We start from the raw sequence: 26,366 nt of genomic DNA on the forward strand, positions 1-26,366 counted from the left end.
CTGAAGTCAAACCTGACTCTCTCTCAGACGCTTCCTGTTCTGGACACGGTGCAGTTTCGGGCTTATCCTCCCAAGCGACAAGTCCAGGATATTCAGGCTATAATACCAATGTTTCAGCCTTTATCCTGGATTTCGGTGAGAATGACTGAGGCTGTTGCGCCTCATGGCCTCCTGCATCCTGCTTGTGGACCATGGAAGATGGCGCATGTGGGCTCTGTAGGGGAACCTGAAGTTCCAATGGGTACAGCATCGGGGAAATCTCACCAACTTGGTTCAGATATCGGAGGGCACCGCAAACGACCTGTGGTGGTGGCTGACAAACCGCGAATGTGTCAGAGGCAGACCCTTCTCCCTTCCCCACCCAGATCTCACAGTAGTGATGGACGCTTCACGCCTGGGATGGGGCAGCCATGTGAGAGAGGTGGAGATCAGTGGCCTCCGGCGGAAGGCAGGCTCCATATCAACCTCTTGGAGCTTTGTGCAATCCGATTGGCACTGAAAGCATTCTTACCATGCCTCAAGGGAAGGCTAATTTAGGTGTTCACAGAGAACACTACCGCCATGTGGTACTGCAACAAACAGGGCGGGTGGGGTCATGGACCCTCTGTCAAGAGGCCCAGTGTCTCTGGGCTTGGCTGGAACAATAGGGCATTCCCTGGTGGTTCAACATCTGGCTGGTTTTCTGAACGCCAGAGCGGACAAACTCACCTATAGGCCCCTTACAGATCACGAGTGGCATCTCCATCCGCAGGTGGCACAAGGTCTCTTTCAACAGTGGGAAAAGCCTTGGTTAGATCTGTTCGCCGCCAAAGAGAGCCTCCAAAGAGAGCCCGCAATATCAGCAGTTTTGCGTGTTTGAGTTTCAAGATGGCTCTCACTCTGCAACACTTTTCGTCACAAGTGGAACCCAGGCCTTCTGTACACCTTTCCGCCCATACCACTCCTGCCCAGAGTGCTCAAGAAGATCAGGAGCAACCGGGCCCAAGTCATTCTTGTGGATCCGGACAGGGCACGGAGAGTTTGGTATCCCGAGCTTTTGCAGATGAGCATCGACCCTCCGATCAGGCTACCCCTTCAGGAGTATCTTCTGTCATAGCAGCAGGAGAGGGTCCTCCATCCAAGCCTGTCCCCCCTCTGCCTCCTTGTGTGGAGATTCAGCGGCAACAGTTGACTGCTTTTTACCTTCCTCCCAAAGTCTGTGAGGTTATTCTCGCAGCCAGGCGTGCCTCCACAAAGTCTGTATACTCCTGCCGATGGCAGAGATTTTGTAAATATTGTGCTGACTGTTCTGTTGCTCCCTTGGCTGTCTCCCTTTCTGATATTCTTCTATTCATTCTTTCCTTGGGCCAGCAGGGCTCTGCTATGGACACCCTGAAGGGCTACCTTTTGACTCTGTCTGCTTTTCTTAGGTTGCCAGACCACCATCACTTTTAAAATCACCTCTTGTACAGAGATTTCTGAAGGAGCTCACTCATTTGTTTCCCCCTTTACCTTTACTATGCAACAGTGGGACCTTAGTTTGGTTCTCACCTTTATGATGTGTGTCCCTTTTGAACTATTGCAAAACTGCCCCCTCCGGCTGCTCACTATCAAAACAGCCTTTTTGGTAACAATACCTTCTGCCATGATGGTGAGAGAACTGCAGGCTCTGTCATCTCAGCCTCCTTACCTGACCGTCGTCCCGAACAAAGTAGTGCTCAGCACTAGGGCTTCTTTTCTGCCCAAGGTAGTAGCACCTTTCCCTATGGGACAGTCTGTCACCTTACCCATTTTCTATGGTCCTCCACATCCTTGTAAAAAATAAGAGCGTTGCTACCGTCTGGAGCCAAAAAGAGTGTTGTCTTTCTACCTTGACTGCATTAAAACATACCGGGTGGACGACCAGCTTTTCGTAGGGTACTTTGGACAAAAGAATGGGCGTGCTGGTCAGAAGAGGACCATAGCATGTTGGGTCATTCTCCTCAATAGGGAAACAGCCTCTTGAAGGCCTTAGGTCCCATTCTACTGAGGCAACCGCAGCCACCACTGCTCTTCAGCACGGTGGTCCGGTTTGAGACGTTTAGCAGGCAGCCACGTGGGCATCTCTGACACACATTCATCAAGCATTACCACCTGGATAACCAAGTTTGCAGCCGTTCTGTTCTGCAAGACTTTTTGATTTGAAGCTTCTTTATTGCTTGGGTATATGTTCAAAGGTAAGGAATATGTGGCTAGATGTGGCTCGCTGTCTCTATCAGATGGACAAATTACTTACCTTCGGCAACGCCTTATCTGGTAAACACGATCTAGCCTGTCCACCCATCCTCCGCACGTTGCGGATTAGTCTTAATGTCAAGGCTGTTTCCCTTAAGAGGCCCTAGTTGTTTGTTAACACACCATGGTCAGTCACTTCATGGCTCTGCGTTTCTGGCGTGGAAAGTCGTGAAACTTACTGATGTCGGAGTGGCTCCTAGGTAGACGACGCAGACATCATATCATCAATGAATCTGACGTCTATGACTTCAAAGGTAGGGAATCTGCGGCTAGATCATGTAAATGTAAATGTAAATGTAAGGGACACTTATAGAGCGCTGCTACCACTCCAAGGAGTATCTTGGCGCTTACACAACCCGGTGGAATAGTTGGAATAGGGAAGAGAGCATCCTGAATTGTTAAGCACATCCACTAAACCAAAGTCTTACATGTCTCTACTAGATAAGGCGTTACCGAAGGTAAGTAACCTGTCCATTCAGCTTTCTGAGATGTGCTGCAATAATCACCATGCACTTTGAAAAGGACCTGGGTGCAGATTTTAGACTGAAAGGTAGGCTTTATATTGATCAATCAATCAAACATTTATAGAGCGCTGCAAATCACCCGTGAGGTTCTCGAGGCTTGGAGCTGGTTGCTGCTGCGCGGAGGTTTGATCAATCAAACATCCAGGTCTTTAGTTCCCTTCTGAATTGATCTTGCGACTATTGATAATGGTTGCCTCCTACATTAAACTCCATGAATTTTGTTTTTTGGTAATTTATATGTGAAAATAGGCATCTTTTAGATAGATAGCATAGTCAGTTTCTTGATGGAGTTGGGGGTATATCTGATGTAGAGCCGACATTCTAAACTTTTCTTTGCAAATCTACTTGTTCCCCTTCTTCAGATCGAAAATGGGCCTAAACTCTTTTTTTGGTTCTTTCTATTCACTAGAAAGTAACAGGATTATATTTCCATTAATTTGTGAGCAGTTGGCACTGTGTCCGTAGCCTGCTTTTGCAAGAGAATGGAGAGATTTTGCTGAAGTTGTTACTGATAAAGAAGGGGTGCCTTCTGTGGTGGAATTGCTGGTGGAGGATACTTGAATCTGAGACAGTATCAATTTTGCACAATATTCAGAACTCATTTATGGCTGGTAATGGTTTTCCAGTCTTCCAGCTAAGATGTAATGCTTTCCGCCAACAGATTGGGTAATGGAAGAGGGGGAAGTGGAAACTCATTGTTTGCCACTTGTGGCAGGTTTAGAGGCAGGCGCAGATTGTTGGTGACCTCCTCTGGGTCTTGATTGATGCCTCTGCTGTTGATGTCTTTGCTGCTGTTTTTGTTATTAAACTTGAGGCAGGGGGGAGGAGCCAAGCAGGCATTCGAAATGGTCGCATAGTCGCTCGGCTCCGCGAGCCCTTTTTCCCCACACGGCTATCCTGCCACACATCCTGGCCCACGGAGGCATACTTTGATCGAGGAAGATAACGAGCACCTACCGTTTGCTCCCGGAGCTCCTGCATGCCGCCGTTCCCGGGATTTCTCCCCGACTGTTCTGCGGCCTACGAGGTGGAGAGACCGGGGCGTTGATTAGGCGGGGCCTCCGGCCGCAACCACAGCGCCAACGATCGTTGCTGGCGGAGGGGAGCCTTGCCGGTGAGAGCCACTGATCTGAAGAACCGCTGCCTGCGGTGCCTCCCCGCGCCGCTTGACGGAGGCCCCCGAGGGTCGGAGTGGTGGCGAGGACTCGGAGGGGGCGCTTGGTTCCTGCCCCCTCCCCAAGTCTTGTTGCCCTGGTGTAGCCTGAGATCGCCCCCGACATAGCCGGCCGGCTCCCGGGGTCCGGTGGGACTTTTAGCCTTTTGGTGACTCTTCCGTTCTGGACCCTGTCCCACAATCCTTTTGACCTGAAGACACGTCCTGCGGTGCCCTCGTAATGTGGCCTGGTCCCTGAGTGTGTGCGGGGGGACGGTGTTGCTTGGATCAAGATGGCGGCTGATGCCCTTCTTCCTGGCTCACGTCCGGACCGGGCGGCTGTTCCAGAGATGGGGCCGACATGCTTGCGACGCGTGACAGAGTTCACGCCCCGGGATGTGTTTGAGGCCGTAACAACTTTGCACGAAACCATTGATTGTTACGCCCTCGGTCTAGGCGTACAGATCGACGCCATTGTTGTTTCGCTGTCTGTGGAGGCCGCGGTCCTACTTCAGGGGTTAGCCGCTGAACTTGATACTGTCATCATGGAGGAGGTCTCGGATCTTCGAGTGCCCTTCGGGCCGTTTAGTGACTGGACTCCTGTGCCCGTGCGACTCGTCTCGACTGCTCGTGTGGCTCTATCCCTGGGACGCATCTCCGACTGGCGGTTGGCGGTGGAGAGTCGCTCTCCTCCCTGGACTGGCCTGGATGTATCGCGGCAGTGGCCGGATTGTTTGACTTTCATCTCCTGGGTGTTTCTACTCCTTGCCAGCTTTGGGAAGTTTATGGGACCGGCGTTGTTATTGTCTGATCTTTACTATCTATATTGTGATGGTTTTAGATTATTATGCTTTTTTATGGCCTCGTCCCTTCCGGGCCCGCTCATCCTGTTCGGACCCTCTATACTGTACTTTACATTGATTACTGGGAAGGCTTCGGGCTGTGTCACTGACAGACAGGGTCAGGGATGAGATGGCCTACGACTTATTTGCTCTATTGCCGTTAAACGATGCAGTGGGTATCTTCACCTGACATTTCATTTAGGGGGTTTTTATGCTCGTGATTTGCATTTTTCCTTGTGGTATTGCTTCCTTCGTGGGATTTCTGTAGTGTTGGGGTACTGGGCGGGGCCGGGCGGCGCGTTATGGGCCCTCCTCCGCTTATGTCTTATGTTTTATTTTATTTTCTTCTTCCCTTTCCTATCTTCTATATTTCGGGTTCTCTTAGGGCGACGGGCACGCGGCTGGGGGTAGGCCATGGCCTTCTGCGGGTGTGCAGGGTGGGGGGTAGCGGGTTGGGTACTGGTTTAGTATTTGTTTCTATGGCCCTTTAGTTTCCTTCTTCTTCTCCCTTTTCTTCAGTGTCGCCATTGCCCATGTGTTTTGCGGGGTGTTGGAATGGAAGGGCGGGATTTCGACTCTTTGCATGTGGGGGTTGTGTTTTCATTTCTCCTGCCATTTGTCTTTTATCCCCTGATGCCCTCTCCCCCCCGTATTGTCATTGTTCTTAAAATCCTGATTCTTATACTTTCGCGAGAATGGGAGTAACTGTGCGACACCATCTTTCAGTTCTCTATTTGAAAATGAACCTTTTCCATCCTGACCCGAGCTGCTGTGTTTACTTATAACTACTGTGCTGTTTTGATACTACATCCCGTTCTGGTCTGTTGCCACTGTACGTAATGCTTGCAATGTCTGATCTTTTAGCGGCCAGCCGTGATGGTTCTAGGCCCATCCTTGTAATCGCACTTGCTATCAAATAAAGGTTCAATAAAAAAACTTGAGGCAAGTGAGAAATGATTTCTGTATCCTTTCTCTTCTACAATCTGACTGCTCATATAGTGTCTAGTTCCATTTTCATGCAACACATCTTGTCATCATGTGCCACCAATAATGTATTCCCTGAAAACGGGGGGGCTTAAAATCCAGTACTCTGCTTCAGGTTTAAGTCCTGTGAGTCTGAACCAAGAGGATTGACATAATGCGAAACACTGACAGCATCCCTGGGCTGCTAGAAGGGATGTCGTCACAGCAGGCCTGATGGCTCGATTGGAAACCATTGTTCTCTAGTATTGAATATTTCATTTATTCACATGCTTGTATCTCCCTCGTCGTCATGGTGGGAGTCTTGTGGTAATTAGAAAAGAAGTACCATAGAAGTCCATAAAAATCCCCAAAAGGGAAAGAAAACTTCTAGAGTTGTCCTCATCATTAGGTAGGTCCAAACTCCCACCAATCAGAGACCCGACCTTGACCTCATCTCCCCAGCCAGAGCCACCAGACCTCAGATTTCTAACCGCACGTTGTGTGTAAGGCAGTCTCTCTGAGCTCTGCTCAGTTTGTCAGTGAGTGAACCTTTAACCCTGCTGGAATTCTCCTCAAGGTATTGTGTTCTTCTTTTTTCACTACGGATGTCTGAAGGTTCGAAGAAGAGGCTTTTCAAACCCTGTAGATCAAGTGGAAAGGCAAGACTTTTTTCAGAAGATCCACATAAGGACTGCATTTATTGTCTCTATCCTAAACATACTGTCAAGGACTGTAAATATTGTAGAACCTTCTCTGCTAAGACATTGAAGGATAGAGAGGCCAGATTATTGTTATGGCTCCAGAAGAAAAAATCTAAATCAGAGTCTGGATCTAATGTTGAAGAAAGCCCTGGGCCTTCCTCTCTTGAGAGAAAACGTAAAACTTAGGGCTCTACCTCATTAAAGGCTGATGTTAAGAAATCAAAGGTAGAAAAATCATCTTTTGCCGAAAAGACAGCCATTAGGCCTAAAGATTCTGGTCAGAAGAAGCATTCTGCTGCCTCTCTGCCTGTTACACCTCTCAAACAGGCTTCGTCGACGAAGAAAACACCATCAGCGGACCCGTCGTCGAGAATCTCTTCAAAATCCCCGACTTCTGTGGCGACGACTTCTTCATCGACAGCCGTGGCTACGGCATCGAGCACGGTGACGACGATTTCATCGTCATCGGCGACAGCAACGACGTACACTGTGTCGATGATTACGTCTATGACTTCGTCGACGGGATTAACGTGGTCGAGGACGTCGACGGCCCTGGCGCTCCGTCAATGGCAGTGTTCAACTCACCCTCTCGGCCAATTTCAACAACTATTACAATCAGACGTGTTACGTTGTCGACGATTCTGTCGACGGAAATAGGTCTACAATCAGTCACAAAAACACCAAGATTGTCACCATTACCCAAGGTTTTACCATTGCTTCCTTCCCACCTGCTGGATACGGAAGAATCAGGGGACGAAAGCCTTTTTGGTCCCGCTTACAGTCCATCACAACTAAAAGTCAAATGTCAAGACACTGATGAGGAAGAGGAAGCGCAAGGACATTCAGAATATATGGAAGGTGATTACTCTTTTTCAGGTTGTTCTCAGGCCCAACGTTATGACTCTTTTCAAGAGCACTACCCTTACGAAGTCTTTGAGGAACGTCAGGAGGTTCGGAGAGATTCCATGCTGGCCCCACTCTCCTTGGTCACGGACCGTAGACATATGCTTAACGACTATTATAAAAGGTTTCCGGACACTCGTGCTCCAGTTCCATTGACTCCTGGCGGTCCAGGCATGCAGGTTTCTCCGCCTCCACCAATAGTTACTTCACCATTTGTGATACAAGTTAAGAAACAAGCTCCTCAGTGTATAACGATTCAGGACGATTATATTGAAAGTGAAGCAGACGAGTTCCCAGAAGAAGGTGAGCTCACTCAAGGTTCGGACCTTCTTGGCCAAGAATGGGAGGATTATGTGGCCCCATCTTCACCATCGCCTTCCCCTCCCCCCTGCGACGTCCCCATCCCGGAGATATTGGGGGCTTTTACAAAGTGCTTGAGACCGCTTCTAAAAGGTTTGACTTGCCCATGACTGTGGTGCAAAGCGAATGCTTTCTTTACGATTTTAAAGATACTTCGAGGAAATCAGTCAGATCCATTCCAATTGTGGATTACATTTGGACTGAAGGGCTGAAGATAATGAAGAATCCGGCCTCGGTTCCTTCTATGTTGCCGAGAATGGAGAAGAAATACAAGGCGCCTGATTCCGCTCCAGCATGCTTAATTGGACATCCTCGCCTGGATTCAGTAATAATGCAGGCGGCTCAGAGGCGTTCCAGGAATCCTCAATCTCCTTGTACAGTGCCTCCAGACAGGGAAGGCAAGCACTTGGACGGCATTGGTAAGCAATTCGCTACTATGGCGGCTGCTGCTATCAAGGCTTCTAACGCCTTAGCCATCTTGGAGAGCTATGACCGTCAGTTATGGTTGGATCTAGCTCCTCTTCTCGAATTTCTCCCTGAATATAAAAAGAGAGAAGTGAAGGATCTTTTGCAGGAGGGTGCCAAATCGTCTTCGGAAGTAATTGACTCCGCAATGGATCTTTCCTCTATTGCAAATGGCATGTGCTGCAGTCCTATAATTTTGGATCTATAGCTTTTTTCATGAACAAATTGTTTTGATATTAACATTGAACCTGATGTGAATTAATTCCCTCCCCTTCGTTTCCCAAGAGCTGCAGTCCTTCATAGACAGGCCTGGCTTAGGGCGACGTCTTTCCGCCCGAAGTTTAATCAAAGGTGTTGGACATGACCTTTGATGGGGAAAACCTTTTCGGGAAGCATGTAGATGACAAACTTCAAGGCATTAAGAAGGATACAGAAACTGCACGTTCCTTGGGCACATTACAACAGAGGCGTTTTCAGTCCTTTCGTGGAGGTAGAGGAAGAGGTCAATTTCAGCAAAGACCATCTTATCAATCCTACAGATATCAGCCATATGGTCAGAATTACAGATCGCAATATGGAGGGCAGCAGCAGCAATTTCATTCCTCCAACACGTCCAACACTTTTCTAATTACCGCAAGACTCCCACCATGACGACTGGGAAGATACAATACTGGAGGAAAAGCAAGTTACTTACCTGTACACTGTGGTTCTCCAGTATTGATAGCTTTCATAGATTCACATGCTTGTATCTTCCCCGTCTTCATGGTGGGAGTCTCGCGGTATTTTGAAAAGAAGTACCATAGAAGTACATAGAAATCCCTAAAAGGGAAAGAAAACTTCTAGAGTCGTCCTCATCATTATCTAGGTCCAAACTCCGACCAATCAGAGACCAGCCCTAGACCTCATCTCCCCAGTCAGAGCCACCAGACCGCAGATTTTGTACACAAGTGAAATAACATGAGTTCAGAAGTGGCAAGCCTAGAAGGGGAGGAGGGAGGGCCGCATGTGACTCTATGAAACATATTAATACTGGAGAACCACAGTGTACAGGTAAGTAACCAGTTTTTTCTCCAGTATTGAATCATTCATAGATTCACATGCTTGTATCAGAGTAGATAGCAGTATAATTATCTTAGTGTGCGTCTAGGCGAAGACCTTGCTCCTTTGTTTAAGCCTTACTGTTCAAAGCCACAGCTACCCAAGGTTGAACTAAGATATAGCAAATGAACCTCACTGGACCCAAGTTGATTTTGTCAGTGTATTCCTTGGTGACGTTGCCCCACCACCCCATATAACACACCACATTTGCTCACATTGTGTAGTATGTTTGTTTCTATTTGAAAGGTTGTGTGAGGTTGTGAACAGTGTATGCTAGGGCTAGGAGTTTGTATTACGAGGGATTGGGACATCAATTAGAGGTAGCTGAACTCATGAATTTCTACTTTATTATTTTTTTTTATAGTGAAGCAACTATTCACTTATTAGTCAACCTTAACTCCATTTCAACTTTAGGGAATTGTATGTTTTTTTGTATTTTTTGATGTGGGTTGTATGCATATTGTCTGGTGGGTGTCTTCAGTGTAAGTTGTTGGCTGTGTGGAAGTATGTTGATGGGTACATTGTTGTATGATGACGGTTGTGTGGGCACATGATGGGTGTGGTGCGCACATATGATGGTGTGCCTCTTAATAGAGTATGTGTGACTTCTTGGTGCATGATGTTGGTTGTGTGGACAAATGATAATGAGTGTTTTATGATGTTGGGTGTGCTGGCATAGGATATTGATTGTGCAGGCATATGATGGTAGGTGTTCTGGTATATGATCGCTGTGTAGACTGTGTAGATGCTGAATGTGTTGGAGCATCATGGTGATTGCTTTCGTGTATGATGGTCGGTGTGTTCGAGTCAAGTTTGTTTGTAGTGGTGGGTGTGCCCATGGTGCTCTCAGTGTGTGCCCTGCACCCCCTATTTGTTCTCACCACCTCTTTGTGGCCCCTACGTGTGCCATTATCCCACCTGCATCCCCTAAGTACCTGCAGTTTTGCCCAGTTAGCCCTCCGTGTGCTTATTCAGCCATTGTGACGCCCCATGTGTGCCCACATACCTCCACTACAGTTCTTTGTGTGCCAAGCCCCCCTTTTGCAATCGATCTGAGTGCCCCTGGAATACCTTTGTTTGCCCCAACTGCACGTTTTTCGCTCTGACCTTCTGCAGCTCATGTATGTACCGCCTACCTACTTGCAGCTCCTTGTGTTGCCCTGTCCCTCCAGACTCTTGAGGAGTGTTGTGCCCCTCTGCATCCATCTATGGGCCTGATTATGACTTCAGCATACGGCGCCTGGTCCGCCCTGCGGCCGTACCGCCAAAGTTGTGGTCGGGCTGCCCACCAGTTTACAAGTGTAACTTTTGTCTGGTGGGAACCCCTGTGTACATCCACATGGTGCAGATACACAAGGGGACACTGTAGGCCCCCTTTGTTTCCTCTCCGCCACAGTTCGTGAAATCCGTAGCAGAGAGGAAAAATATGCGTGGTCCCGCCAAGCATATTACTTCCTCCTGACCACCGTAACATCTCCAGGAAGCGGTGGTTCTCTGGCGGCTGTGGCGGAGCAATGATGGTCCGACTGCCCTTAATATAATAGGGCAGTCGGGAGACTGCCACTGCACCGCCTCCACAAATCTGGCAGTCCATGGACTGCCAGACTTGTAATGAAGTCCTATGTGTTTACCACTTTCAGGACTCACTGCCTTCTTGTGCCTTGCATCTGTTGCTCCTATGTTTTTCCCAGTCCTCCACGCACCCACAGTGAGCTACCCTGCCTGCCACTGCTGGACTTCTCTGTGCCCCACAACTCCCCTGAAGAACATTTATGTGCCTATCCTTGCTCTGCAGTCCGTTTATGTGCCTCCAGCTACTCTGTGTGCGACTCTGTTACCCCCGGCCGGTCCTATATGTTGGCTTCCAGTTTTTTGCGACCCATCTGAACGCCCTTGCAACCACAATGTTCTACACTACCTGTCTGGATGCCCCGCCCCTCCTGCACGCCCTGTGTAACCAAGCCATATCAGTCAATGTGTGTATCACATTCCTCACCTCACATTCCTACATTAAGCTAGAGGATCAGTGGGGTGTTTCTTTAACAAACATACCTAACCCCTCGTGTCTGAAGAACGTAGTCCTATATAACTTGTTCCTGGAACAGATAGACCATCTCCCTCACAGGCAGAGAGATGATTGATTTAATGAAACTCTTTTGATAATTTGTAAATGGTGGAAGGGCGAGACCTCAGAGTGCTGTTGTAGGATGTAGTTGAGTTGTATCACCATGCTCAAATGTGCTCTGTGTACATAAGATGCAGAAAGATAACCAAAGTGATTAGGATGAGTTTGACATCCATGAATGTTGTGTATTAGGTAGACAAATGCAAAAAGAACAATTGATAGACAGAATGCTGAACAACGTCAAACATTCACCCCAGTACAGAGATCTGGGCCTAAAGCCATTGTGTGTTTTTGCTCCCAGTGCCATTCCAGTTTAAAACCAGCCATATGCATATCAGTCTTGAATCTGCTCCCCATGGAAACAGTCCAGCCCGAACTGCCAGGCCAGGTCCTCCCTGGACCAGAAACAAGCATTCTAGGACTGATTTCACGGTATCACCTTTCATCAGCCAGGCTAGCTTGACTCCAGTGGCATGGAGAGCATGGGACCCACGTCTGGACATACCCGTCCCACTCAGGGTGACAAATGCAGTAAGAACAATTGATGGACAGAATGCTGGAAAACCTGGGGAAAAAATACAAACATTCACCCCAGTACAGCGATGTAGACCTAAAACCATTGTTTTTTTGCTCCCCACGCCATTCCAAACAAGCATCCTTGGACCGGATTCAGGGTGTCACCCCTCATCAGCTAGGCTAGCCTGACTCCAGTGGAATGGAGAGTACAGGACCCATGTCTGAGCATACCCTTCCCAATCAGGGTGACAAAAACGGTCCCAGGATGCTTTTTTTCGGTCCAGAGAGGACCTGGCCTGGCAGTACGGACTGTACTGTTTCCATGTGGAACTGGGTCAAAACTGATTTGTCTATGGCTGGGTCCAAACTGTGGTGGCATAGTGAGCAAAAGATTGATGGATTTTACCCAGATCTCTTGACAGGGTGGGCGGTTGAAAAGTTTCAACACTCCGTCCAACATCTTGTTGCATTTGCTATTATCACCCTAAGTGGCCAAGGATATGCCCAGACGTGTGACCCTTCCTCGTTGTGCCACTGGATTCAAGCTGGCCTTGCTGATTAAGGGTGACCCCCTGAAACTGGTCCCAGGGTGCTTGTATCTGGTCCACGAATGACCTGGTCTGGCAGTTCAGGCTGGACTGTTCCCATGACAAACAGGGTCAAGACAGATTAGCATATATATAAATGTGAGTAAAATTTAAAACAATTGATATATAAATAAAAATAATATTCAATTATAAATATTTTAATAATGTGCTATTCATATATATATTAATTACACTAATTAAAATTATTTTTGTACATAACATTTAGACAGACGACATCCGCGCGCTCCTTGACCAAGGCCACACCGCTGCCCTCATCCTACTCGACCTCTCCACAGCCTTCAACACCGTCTCCCACCACACCCTCTGAAGTGACTGTGTCATTTATACTGTAGAATGGCCCGATTATGACCGTTGCCCACCACCATCTCAGTATATTCTGATCTAATATAGTGATGTGTAGCCCTGCATAGTATGAATAAGCTACAAAGTAGGGCTTGATTATGCCTTCTCTGTTTCTGACTTTATCTTGCTTCGTGGTAGTGCTTGCCTATTGGCTTTTGCATACTCTTATATTTCTTCACCATTACAAACTGTAACAAACAGTTTTCTACAGTCTCTCGGCATAGCTTTACGCGCGCGTGCCTCTTTGCATTTATCGAGCAAGGTGTAACTACGCATGCGCGCGTGTCTTAGCTAGTGTGCGTCTGGACTACACGCATGCGTGATTAACGGGCCCGCCGCAGAGAGTGCACGGCTCTTTTACACGCACGCGTGTTGATTGGCCCTCCTTACATTTTACGAGGATTGTGTTACTGCGTATGCGTGCTAGCTTCAGATGGCACACTTTAGTTATTTAAGAACCCTGGCACTTATACTTACAACCTACTACCGAGTCTAAACGCAGAAACGAGATTGGTCCGTTTACGACTATCCACCTCTCAACGATGGCCGCCGCAGTTACTGGACCTTGTGCTCCACCTATTTCGGCACGCCTTTCTCGTTAATTGAACAATTAACCAATTATCCCAACGTATAAAAACCTGTCGATCTCGCCTCCTTCACATCCACGGAAGCCACGGACGAAGGAGGAAGCACTACTGTGCAGGGGGCTGAGTAAGTACGGCACAGCCGATCGAATGGGACGAACTCTAAGCCTCATTTAGACCCTTGCTCTCTGATACATGGAGACCAATTGAACAGCTAGAGACAACCTTCTGTGTATTCTTTATCTCTCCCTCTGTAGTTGGGACCCCATATTACCCTTCTGTCTTGAACTGGCTCATGAGGCATTGACTCCTCCTTTGATAAGTATGCATTCGATACCTACTTCCCTCCTGGCTAAAAATACCTCTTGTGTGCCACATTTCTGTGTGTGAGTGTGTATAATCTCGCAATGTGTTTTAAAAAAAAAAATTTCACTACTTACGCAAGATCCCAGTACCTCAGTCGGTATATATGTTTGTGTGTCTCTTCCTCCCTTACAGGTGACTTAGAGCTAAGCGCATTTTGGGATCCGCGCAATTATAACTAGTTTTTCTTGTCTTGCAGGCATACTACATCATTAGTTTGACAGTAGTACGAAATGTGTAATTATAAAATTTATAGCTACACACATAGATAGACTTTTTTTCACTTTTCTGTATATACACTTTTTACTACCTCTGTGGAGTAACACTAGTGAGTGACAGGGGGATCTTCCCCCAGGTCCTGACGAAGAGGCTTTACGCCTCGAAACATGTTGACCCACACAGGAGAGAGAGACCATTAATCAGCTCGTTCTCTCCGCTTCACTTTTGTTTTAATAATACCAGCCAGTGTTTAATAAACAATTTTTCTTACCACTAGGCCAGGTATTTTTTAACTTCACTCTTCATATCACTCCTGACCCCACTGACACTCACTCCCAACACATAGCACCCCCATCTAAAGGTGCTCCAGCGTAGTCGCTTGTCGCAGCACTGCCCCGCCCCGCAGCGGGACGGGAAGACCCCGATGATGAAGCATGACACCAAGGGCCCTTTTGGTGTGTGAGGGTTATTTTAACAAACAAGGTGTATTCCATTGACATCTGGACATACACTCACCCAACGTGAGGTGGACCCTTTTGATTAATAGAATCCCAGATAAGAGGAGGACGTGCCCACCTTGGTGCCCATTGGCACCACCTCTTCACTCCCCCCTTTTTTGATTTTCCTAGCCTTGGTGAGGTGTTCCACTAATTCTTATTTCCTACTGTTCTTGCCTAACTAGCCTCTTCTATTTTCAGGTTCTATACATTTATATACATATAAGTTCTTTATATGTTTTACTGATTGCATTTAGCAATTGATTAAGTGCTAATATGAAGAAGGCCTTTTATGACATAGTCATTTCTTTCCATCCTATCATTGTGTAATAAAAGAAACCCCAGGGCATATAATTATTTGTCTGTGTTCCTTGGGATGGGAGGCTAGAACCTTTCTGATCCAAATGCTGTAGCACTGGAAGGATGGTAAGTTTCCCTTCCTGCAGGTAACTGTCGAATGAGAGTTGTTCCGCTCTCATCCAGGGAAGTATAGATTCTAATTCTACCACCCCAAGCCTTTTTCGGAAGGAGCATGCGTTGAATATATATGTAGTCCCACCTGGCTGGGTATGATTGCTTTGTAATACCCTGTGTCCCTTGGCTTGATTTGTTGTGTGTGATTGTGCGTTGTCGTGCATTGTTACCAGTGGTATTTTTGATGCGTTATGGTTGCTTGCGAGCTTCTCAGCAATGGCTATCTTCTAGTTAGTGTTATTATTCCTTTCTTGGGTAGTTATTGTGGAGTATTGTGTCCTTTTGGGTTCCAAGAGGGGATAAGGTGGTATGTCCTGATTATTGGTAGAATTTTCAGGCCATTACACCCTCTCAGCCAGACGCCGGAATACAGGAAAGCACCCTCGACTTGCAGAACCCAAAGGATCAGACTTCTCCCTCTCCTCCCTGAACCCACAGAGATCAACTGCGAAGTACCAAAAGGATTATCGCTCAGTCCCACGCTCTTCAACATCTACATGGCCCCCTCACCGCCATTGTCAGACAGTTTGGACTCGGCATTGTATCCTACGCCGACGATACCCAGCTCATCCTCTCCCTCACGAAGGATCCCGAAACCACCAGAGTCAGCTTTCAAGAAGGAATGAAAGACGTCACAAATTGGATGAGCAGCAACTGTCTGAAACTCAGCTCGGAGAAGACAAAAGTCCAAGTCCTCGGACCCTCCCCCTCAGTGTGGGACAACTCCTGGTGGCCGCAACTCTTGGCACCCCCACTGACCATGCCCGGAACCTCGGCATCATACTCGACTCCTCCCTCACCATGACCCGACAGATCAACGATATCGCCTCCAACTGCTTTAACACTCTACGCATCATCCACAAGACCTTCAAATGGATCCCCCCAAAACCAGAAAGACCGTCAGCCATGCACTCATAACAAGCAGACTGGACTACAGAAACGCCCTCTATGCTGGAATCGAAAAATCCCCACAATCTCCAGACCATCCAAAACACCGCAGCCAGACTCGTCCTCGGCATCCCACAACATGAGCACAACACCTGAAAGACCTCCACTGGCTCCCCGTCGAGAAGAGTCACCTTCAAGCTACTCACCCACTCTTACAAATCCCTCCTTAGCATCGGACCCAAATAACTCAACGTAAGAGTCTCCTTCCATGTACCCAAAAGGAACCTCCGCTCCGCCGACCTCACCCTGGTAGAAACCACGCACATCTGCAAAACCAGAGCGGGTGGAATCAAAGCCTGGAATGAGCTCCCAGTCAACATCAGATGCTCCCCTTCTCTGCACACCTTCAGGAAGAGCCTCAAGACCTGGCTCTTCAGCTGAACCGGAGCTGCATCCCTCCCCCCCACCCCTCCCCTCCTGCGTGCGTCTTGAGACCCACACGGATGAGTAGCACGCTTTAAACCCCCTGATTGATTGATTTTTAATACTTAATTAGTATTTTACTCTAGGTATTTTTCAAAATAAATCTTTACAAAATAATTTAAATTTGAGATATTTAAATTAATTAAATAATTAGTACAAAATGAAGTTAATAGTCCTGTACCAATTTTGTATTTTTTTTCTTCATTAGAGCAAAATATAAAAATATTTTGCCTTAATATTTAACATTAAAATACTTTTAGTGTTTTATTTTTAATTCAATAACATTCTTTACAATTTCTTATACTTTACTATAGAGAGATCTCTGCCTATGTGTGAAAAGTTACTTTACTCTAGTAAATTAGGCTGCATCCCCCTAAATTGAGTGGAGACATGTTAGTCTACACTTTGTGGTAAATGTGCTCCTCTAAATGGTGGCTAGCTAAAAGTTGTAAATCTATTATAAAGTTTAAGTGTAAATTCAAAAGTGTGGATTTACTTACGTGTAGGTTTTCCTTTGTGAATAGACCCCCGAAATTGTAATTCTGCATACAGTGTCTTCCCTCTGAGGGATCTTGTTTAACTTATGTTGATTAATTTGCTTATATTTTAAGCTACAAATAAATCTAAACTTAGAGGAAGTTCCTTTCTAAAACTATTCACTGCTTAGGTCTGGTGACGCAGAAGAATTATAGTCTTATGATTCTATGGACCCTTTATCTGCTAAACAACATGTGTTATACGTAAGTCATACTTCGTTTTTTGGACTTAACTCTGTTCTATCTAATTTAACAAAGGCAAAAGGATGGAAAACTGACTCACCCTTGTTCTGTCATACTTGTGACCTTGCTATGAACAGCTGTCAGCACTTTGCATACGCCATATGGATGCATAAGATAGCTATGATAATGATATAACAAATGTTTAAAGTTGAATTGGAATTGTTTTTTTTAAATATCTTTTTATTTTGAAAACTGAGCAAAAGGAGATAATGCATACATGATACAATAGAGCTGGAAAACAGTTCCATTGATAGCATGAAAAAGTGTGAGCCGTAAACTATCATCCCCCTTCACCCCCACCCCCTCCAAGGTGAATCAGAATTGTTAGTATTCATTTTTTTCTACAACCTTGCATGATATTGCTCAACTTTAAAACAGGAACTTTTATCAAGAGAATTTCTTGTGCGTTGGATACGTGTTCCCCAAAGCTATTCCATAAGTACATCATAATAAGAGGTCCTTAATTGTAATTATTTATGATTGCAGGCGCAGAATTCGAATTTGCTGCGATGAGTTAAATCTTTTAGTTCCTTTCTGCAATGCTGAGACTGATAAAGCAACAACCTTACAGTGGACTACAGCATTTCTGAAATATATTCAGGAAAGACATGGTGATTCATTAAAAAAGGTGACTTCATAATGTTGTAATGTTTACCAGTCTTCTAAGCAAAAACATAACAACATAGATCCTCCTGAAAAGCAGGGAAAGGGGGCTCTGTGTTTTGTTTCCATTTGTCATCTCCAGTCCTTACTATCAAACATATTCTTTCTATTTTGTATTCTCAACTCACGGTTTATGGAATCACTACCTTTTTTAAAAACTGATTGTGTTAGGTTTCATGTTCTTATAGTGTTTCCTAAGTGTTGGTTAACATTTCTGAAATTGTTCAACATTTGTATTTTTTAGAAAGACTACATTTGTAGTGTTCATACTCCTACAGTGCTCTGTGTCTGCAGCTACCACGTTTGGTTAAATGGAGGATGCCCAGAATAGCCACTTTTGTTCAGGCCATTTCACTTAATTTTTTTATTTGGACGATTTTGTTTTTGCATCTGTCTGTCTGTATGTCTCTGAAGTACTTTATCATTCAGACGTTTTATTTTTATTGGTAGTCTGCTTTACCTACTGGTACCTCATCTACTAGATATTTATTCCAAAGTAATGATTTGTTCTTTAACATTGGACCTTTTAAATATTCACTTGCCCGAAACATTCGCCGTGGTCGTCTGGGAATTCCCGATACCTTACAACAACAGTATGCAGTGTAAAATAGACAACATACAGTATATGGTGTAAAGTGGCCATAGGCCTGAAACCACATAATATATTTAGTAACACATCCATCTCATTTGAAATAATGCAAACTTCAGCCAATTTGATGGAAGCTTAAGCTCTCCTACTCCCTCCCAGAGGCCACCATAGATCAGTTTTCAATCACTCATTGTGTGTGAGGGATCTGCTCTTATCTTTCAGTGAACCTTAAATTGTATCTATTTTGGTCAGCTTTGTATTTCAACCAGTCCTATCTTCAGCGCTACTGTACTGTGAGTTGTTTTTATGGGAGATTGTTAGAATGTTTGGACCAGTGAAATCATTTGTTCTGACTATTCATTGTTACTAACGTTCACCATGCCTGACAAAGAGAAGAAATCTCATTGTGAGCCGTGTTCATCTTGTGATCACCAAAACATTTACACTGATGACCCACAATCTCAGTGTATTTATTATTTATTGTCTTTATCCTAAACATTTGTCAGCAGAATGCAAGATTTGCGAGTCTTTCTCAAGTAAGACTATTAAGGACAGAGAAAGGATTTTTGTGCACAAAAGGGGATAGGTCCGTATACACTTAGTGGGGGCTAGACCCTATATTGAATTGCAATAAACACACAGTGCCCGCACCACAATTACTCAATGACTGGTTTGAAAGGGTAAGAAGCCAATTTATTGCAACTTCCCTTAGACAGCATTACTCTGTGTCAATTATTTTATACTTTTTTGGGGGGTTTCAAAAACTCATAACAGAAAAAAGGGACAAACAAACAAAACTGCAGTTTTGTTTGGGTGGAATAAATTGTCATCTTTAAATTACTAGGACCGGCTGGTCCAGTATTTAAGTGCTTACAAGTTATTAAGTTGCTTATATTCCCCCTCAATCTTAGTTTTTCTCATGTTTTGATTTTATTAATTGTTGTTTGTGATGTAATCATAATTTTTTCTTTGTAATGCTTGATGCAGAAACGTTTTTTATTGTGTAAATAATGTCGGTCTTGAATGTATGTACAAAGTGTATTTAGTCTTGTAAATATTTGAATCTATTGTCCCTTTTTTCCGTTATGAGTTTTTGAAAACCCCCAAAAAAGTATAAAATAATTGACACAGAGTAACGCTGTCTAAGGGAAGTTACAATAAATTGGCTTCTTACCCTTTCAAACCAGTCATTGAGTAATTGTGGTGCGGGCACTGTGTGTTTATTGCAAGAGAAAGGATTTTTGGCATTAATTTTAGGAGTAGAGAGAATTTTCCTCCTTTTAATGGAGATGGTGCCCCTCCAAGCACTTCCAAAAGGCAGCGCACAAAAGGGGACTTACACAGTTTCCTGAGAATTATTTATTTGGGCCACTTAAAAAGATGATGAACAGAATGCTGGGCATTGTCAAACGTTCTCCCCCAGCACAGAGATCTGAGCCTACTTTTATTTGTTTTGTTGCTCACATCCCTTTCCAGTTTGGACCCAGCCACGTGCAGATCACTCTTGACCCTGCTCCCCATGGGAACAGTCCAGCCCTAACTGCTAGGCCCAGTTCTCACTGGGCCAGAAACCAGCATCCTGGACCGGTTTCATGGTATCACCCCTCATCAGCCAGGCTAGCTTGAATCCAATGGCGTAGTATGCATGGGACCCACGACTGGGTATACCCTTCCCTCTTGGGGTGACTAAAGAAACACAAAAAAGATGATGGGCATAATGCTGAACATTGTCAAACATTCACCCCAGTACAGAGATCAGGGCCTAAATCCATCGTTATTTAGCTCACAATGACATTCCAGTTTGAACCCAGCCAATTTAAAATCCTAGATACAGCTTTTGATGGGCTAACCCTTTGTTAAAAATGTTGATCAGGCTCTGCAAGGCCTAAAATAAAATTTCAGAGCAGGATTCAATCAGTATGTAGGTCAGGGACGTTCATATTATCCTTGTAGGAAATTAGGATCTGCTTTCATGGTTACCCCCCCACTTTTTGCCTGGTGTCAGTGTGGTTTTGACTTAGTCCGCTGGGTTTATGCTACTAAGGACCCCAGCATCTGTCCACTCTCCCCTAAATTGGCTCTGGTACTTTGGTACCTCCACAATTGGCTACTGGTGTACTACTATAAGTACCTAGTTATGGTACTGAGGTACCCACTGCCTAGGTACATCAGGGGTCTCCCATGGACTTCAGCATGTATTGTGCCACCCATGGGAGTTCACTTAAATTGTGACTACAGGCCTGCCATTTCAGCCTTTGTGTGGTGGTGCTTGCACAACTCACGACAGATATAAGTTTCCTTATTTCTCCAGTATTAGGGGTGTCTTTCATAGATTCACATGCTTGAATATTCCCCGTCGTCGAAGTGGGAGTCCCACGGTAAATAAAATAGCTATAAATGCTAAAAATATATATATATATATATATATATATATATATATATATATATATATATATATATATATATATATATATATATATATATATATATATATATATATATATATATATATATATATATATATATATATACATAAACATAATACCAGAAAAGAAAGGAAATACACTGAAATCCTCTAAAAACCATTCCTACATAGGAATGCAAGGCAAAGAGAAAAAAACATTTGTAACACATTAGTGTCATTATGTTAGTCCAAACTGCAGCCAATCAGGCGCCAGCACCCTCTAGAACCTTCTCCTCAGAAGCTCAAACCCTCAGATTTTCTACCGCACGTCGTGTGAAGGGAGTCTCCCTGAGCTCTGCTCAGTTTTCTTCTCTAAATCTCTACTTCCAGCAATTTCTTCAGCATGTCAAGTAAGAAGTCTTTATTTAGACCCTACTCTTGTGGGAAGCTGCGCCTTTTTGAGAAGGACCTCCACCAGAAGTGTATTTATTGTTTATATCCTGATCATGTGGCTGCCAACTGCAAGTACTGTAGAACTTTTTCTACTAAAACTTTGAAAGACAGGGAAGGTCGTCTTCTCCTTTGGCTGCAGCGTCTTAAGGACAAGACTCTGTGGTGTCCGACGCAGAAAGTTTACATTCTGGTTTCTCTTCAGCAGCCTCAAAACGTGGTAGTGTTCATGAGGTTCCTTCACCTTTCCTCAAGAAACCTAAATTGGCTTTGCCTGTGGCTCCTGTGATGTCTTCTGCCACTCCTACCACCTCTACGCCCACGAGACCTGGCTCTCAGGCGTCTGTGGCTACCTCTCGAGATGTTTTCACACATCTTCAGGTTCCACTGTCGACGGGAGCGTCGACGACCGCTCCGACGACGAGAGCGGCATTGCCTGCATTTTCGACTACGCTGACTACAACATCAGCATTTTCATCGTCGACGACGGTTTCGTCGACAGCCTCGACGTCGACGAGAGTTTCATCGTCGTCTACACCTGTCCCGGCGACGATTCCCATCTCGTCGACGAAGAAAAGAGAGTTCTCGTCGACGAAAGACCCGAAGACATCGTCGTCGTCATCGACAACGCCGTCGACTAAAGCCTCGTCGACGAAGCCACCGTCGACCAAGGTTCCGTCGACGAAGAAGATCTCGTCGACGAAGACAGGCCCGTCGACGAAGACTCCGTCTACGGAGTCGATACCAGCATCGACGATCGCCCCGTCAACGACGTCCCCGTCGACGACTACAGCTCCAGTCGACCACTCCGTCGACGAAGATGTAATCAAAATTACTATTGCCAAAATCGGCCTCGTCGACGCTACCGACGACGGCGGAACCAAATTCGTTTGCGTCATTACCGTTAGTGCCATTGAAGACTGCCAAATCTTCACACCCTCGCACTACGGTACCCTGTCAACAGATCTCTCATCCGGAGCCTCAACCACCATCTCCAATGTTTGCAACTAGTACGGAGCATGACACTGATTCGGAGCAGGAAGAGGACACGTTTGGAGCAGCACGTAGTCCCTCTGAATTGATAATTAAATGTCAAGACACAGATTCTGATGATGGCAATGGCCCAGAATTTCAATAAGTACAGTTCACTCAAGCTCCTGTGGCTACCATTCCTTTGGCCTTGATATCTAATCTCCAACATATGCTGGACGATTATAATCGCAGTTTTCCTGCAACACCGCAGACTACACCTGCGCTATCTCCCGCTCCTGTGGCACTACCTCTACCTGCATTGCCGTCTGTCGTACCACCTGCACCTTCTCAGGTTCATCGGTCTATAGGCATCCATACCATTATATATCCGCGGGATGCGGATGAGGAGGAGGCGGATGCGGAACGTGAGGAAGGTGAAGTCCCTGACAACACGAATGATGAGGCAGGCGACCAGGATATGGCCGAATGGGATGATTATCTGGCGCAGATGCCCTCTCCTCAACCTGGTACCTCGAGTGAGTCTCCACCAGTAGATATCGCCAGCTTCCATCTTTTAATGGATAAAGCGGCTCAACGTTTCAAACTCCCCCGTTCCCAACGCGAGGAGGATTGTTTTCTATATGATTTTAAGGACAAACCTTTCAAGCAGGTGCACACAATCCCTATAATTGAATTTGTATGGAAAGAGGGTATTAAACTGATGAATGCTCCGAACTCCTTACCTGCTCAAATTCCGCGCCTTGAGAAGAAGTACAAGGCCCCTACAGGTTCTCCAGCTTGCCTGATTTCTCATCCCAAACCGGATTCTGTCGTGACTCAGGCAGCACAACGTAGAGCACGTAATCCGGCGTCCCAAATCACAGCCCCTCCGGATAGAGAGGGTCGACGCTTGGATGCAATTGGCCGCAAGTTCTCGACCATGGCCTCCACATCTGTCCGAGCAGCTAATGCTTTGGCCATTTTGGGTCGTTATGACCGGCAGATGTGGTTAGACATTGCAGATTACATGGCACTCATCCCTGATGCTTCCAAGGCTGACGCACAGCAGATTCTCCGCGATGGACAAAGAGCAGCGGAAGAAATCATCGATTGTGCAGTGGATATTGCAAACACAGGTTTCCGCCTCCTGGCAAGTGCGGCTGCACTCCGACGTCAAGGTTGGCTAAAATCCACCTCCTTCCGGCAGGAAGTCCAAGCTAGAATACTGGATATGCCATACGATGGAGAATCGTTATTCGGATCCTATATTGATGATGCCCTTGAATCCATCAAGAAGGACACCGATACGGCGAAGTCCTTAGGCACGCTACAATTTCGTAAGCAGTCCTTTCGAGGTGCGCGCGGACGCGGCACTTCCAACTTTCGAGGTGACAGCAATACCGTTCATACAATCAGAGCGGCCAACGTTACACGCCCAATCAGCAGTCTCGCCAACAACACGCCAGAACATTCAGAGGAAAGTCGTCCTATCGTGGCGCAAATCAGAAACGCCAATGACTTTTGCCGCTCTCAACGTGTTGGAGGACGAATCTCTCTGTTTTATTCCCAGTGGTCCTCGATCACCTCGGACCGCTGGGTTTTGGACATTGTCAAACGGGGACATACCCTGGAGTTCACAGAGATTCCTCCTTGCACCCCACCTCGTGGCCCACCTCCTCCACATCTCGAGGAGCTTTACCATCAGGTCCGTCTTCTTGTGTTAAAAGGGGCAGTCGAAGCGGTCCCAAAACATCTAAGAGGGAAGGGTTTTTACTCTCGTTTTTTCCTCATACTCAAGAAGAACGGAGATTGGCGACCCATTCTGGATCTGAGGGCTCTCAACCAGTTCCTAAAGTCTCAATCATTCCGTATGCTGACGCTACTGGGGGTCCTGCGTCTTCTGTCCAGCGAGGATTTTCTGACCACCATAGATCTTCAAGACGCTTACTTTCACGTCCCCATCCTCGCACAACATCGCCAGTACCTACGTTTCACAGTGGGAACCATGCATTTTCAGTTCAAAGTTCTACCCTTCGGACTGCGTTCAGCTCCTCGTGTGTTCACGAAGGTACTGGCCCCGGTGGTGGCTCACCTGCGTCTACAAGGAGTTCAGATCTTTCCTTATTTAGACGATTCACCTTTGCCAGCAGGTGTTTCAGTCTCTGGGGTTGACCATCAATGTCGAGGTCACAGTTTGCACCCCTGCAGACCAGGTCCTTCCTGGGAGCGATCCTAGACACGCAGCTCTCAAAAGCATTTGTCTCTCACGAGCAGCGACTAAAGATACTTCGTCTGGTCGCACTCATTCGGAGAAAACAGTTCATTTCTGTTCAGACGTTAAAGTCATTCTTGGGAATGGCTTGGTCATGTATTGCACTGATCCCAAATTGCAGGTTGCGCACCCGTCCTATTCAGGAAGAACTGGACTTACAGTGGCGTCAGGTCTCCGGGTCCTTCAACGACCTAGTTGCCGTCACAGCCCGCATGAAGATGAGTCTGTGTTGGTGGGCGCAGCCCGCTAATCTGAAAATAGGTGTGTCCTTCCTCAATCACGTTCCAGACCTGACGCTGACGACGGACGCCTCCCTGGAGGGGTGGGGCGCTCATCTCCAGGGCCTCTCCCTCAAGGGCAAGTGGTCGCCGACGCAGCGCACGAGGCATATCAACATGCTAGAATTGATGGCGATCTTTCTAGCTCTCAAGTCCTTCCTCCCAGTTGTTCACGGGTAATCAGTGCTAATCCAAACGGACAGCACCACCAGTATGCACTACGTGAACAAACAGGGCGGAACCAGGTCTCCTCTTCTGTCCCGCTTGGCCCAGTCAATCTGGGATTGGGCTCTTCGCCATCGCATCACCTTGACGGCTGTCCACCTTCCGGGGGTGTCAAACCTTCTTGCAGACTCTTTAAGCAGATCCACGTCCTCAACACACGAATGGGAACTGCACCAACCGACTCTGGATCATGTGTTCCGCCAATGGGGTCACCCAGATCTGGATCTCTTTGCAACACCGGAGAATCGGAAATGCCCGTCTTATGCAAGTTGGCATCCCCACCCAGGGTCCTGCGGGAATGCCCTTTTGATCAACTGGTGCGATCTATTCGCTTACGCTTTTCCACCGCTCCCATTAATACAGCGAGTACTGTGGAAGATGCGGAGGCAGCCGTGCCACATTCTGTTGATCGCACCTCGTTGGCCCAGACAGGCATGGTTTACGGAACTGCTTCTGATATCCCAGTGCAAGCCCATTCCTCTACGTCCTCGTCCAGACCTCCTAACTATGGACAAGGGCCTAGTGTGTCATCCAGATCCCTCAACGCTTCAATTGTGGGCATGGAACCTGAGTACCTTGAGTTCGCGGACTTGAACATATCCCAGGAGTGCAGAGACATTCTAGCTCAAGCCAGAGCTCCGTCTACCATTAAGACTTACAAACTTAAATGGAAGCGGTTCTGTCATTGGTGCGTTTCAGCCAATATACATCCTATCCATTCCACTCCTGAACAGCTCCTTCCATTCTTTTTGAGCCTCGCTCAGTCAGGACTCTCTCATGCTACACTGAGAGTTTTCCTAGCAGCAATATCTCGGTTCCGACATGATGGCTCTTCATCCCTCTGTTCCTCACGAGTTATACGTCAATTTTTCAAAGGGCTTTTTCGCAAGTTTCCACCTGTGCGTCACCCTCTGCCAGCTTGGCAGCTCAATGTGGTATTAGCTCAACTTATGAAGTCACCATTTGAGCCTATCCATAAGGCCGATATAAAATTCAAAACGGAGTGGCACTGCGTACCAACCCTTCTTTCTTACCTAAAGTGCCTACGGATTTTCATTTGAATGAGCCTGTGTTCCTAAAGACTTTCTTTCCGGACCCTAAATCTCCGGCGGAGCAGCGCCTACATTCGTTAGACATCAAGCGATGTCTTAAATTTTATATTGCAAGACCTGCTTTTTTCCGCAAGTCCGACCAATTATTCATTGCATACGGACGACTGCGCAGAGGACATCCAGTTTCCAAGCCGACAATTGCCAGGTGGTTTTCCTCAGCCATTGCCTTCTGCCACCAACAAGCGGGCAGACCATTGCAGTCTTCAGGGAGGGCTCATTCTACGAGGGCGATGTCTTCATCCACCGCCTTGTTTGCTGGTG

At 46.4% G+C, this 26,366-nt stretch overlaps 1 protein-coding gene across 4 annotated transcripts in view; it reads left to right on the forward strand.

The window, feature by feature from the left end:
* TCFL5 (transcription factor like 5) overlaps positions 1–26,366 on the forward strand; it is a 591,288-nt gene that overhangs the window by 420,141 nt on the left and 144,781 nt on the right. For all 4 annotated transcript variants that reach the window (XM_078651625.1, XM_078651627.1, XM_078651628.1 and 1 more), the window contains exon 5: positions 17,627–17,768. In XM_078651625.1, the coding sequence (XP_078507751.1) occupies positions 17,627–17,768 (142 nt within the window). The remainder of the gene's footprint in view (positions 1–17,626; positions 17,769–26,366) is intronic.

This window comes from Lissotriton helveticus, chromosome 7 (genome assembly GCF_964261635.1).
Source record: "Lissotriton helveticus chromosome 7, aLisHel1.1, whole genome shotgun sequence".
Classification (NCBI taxonomy): domain Eukaryota; kingdom Metazoa; phylum Chordata; class Amphibia; order Caudata; family Salamandridae; genus Lissotriton; species Lissotriton helveticus.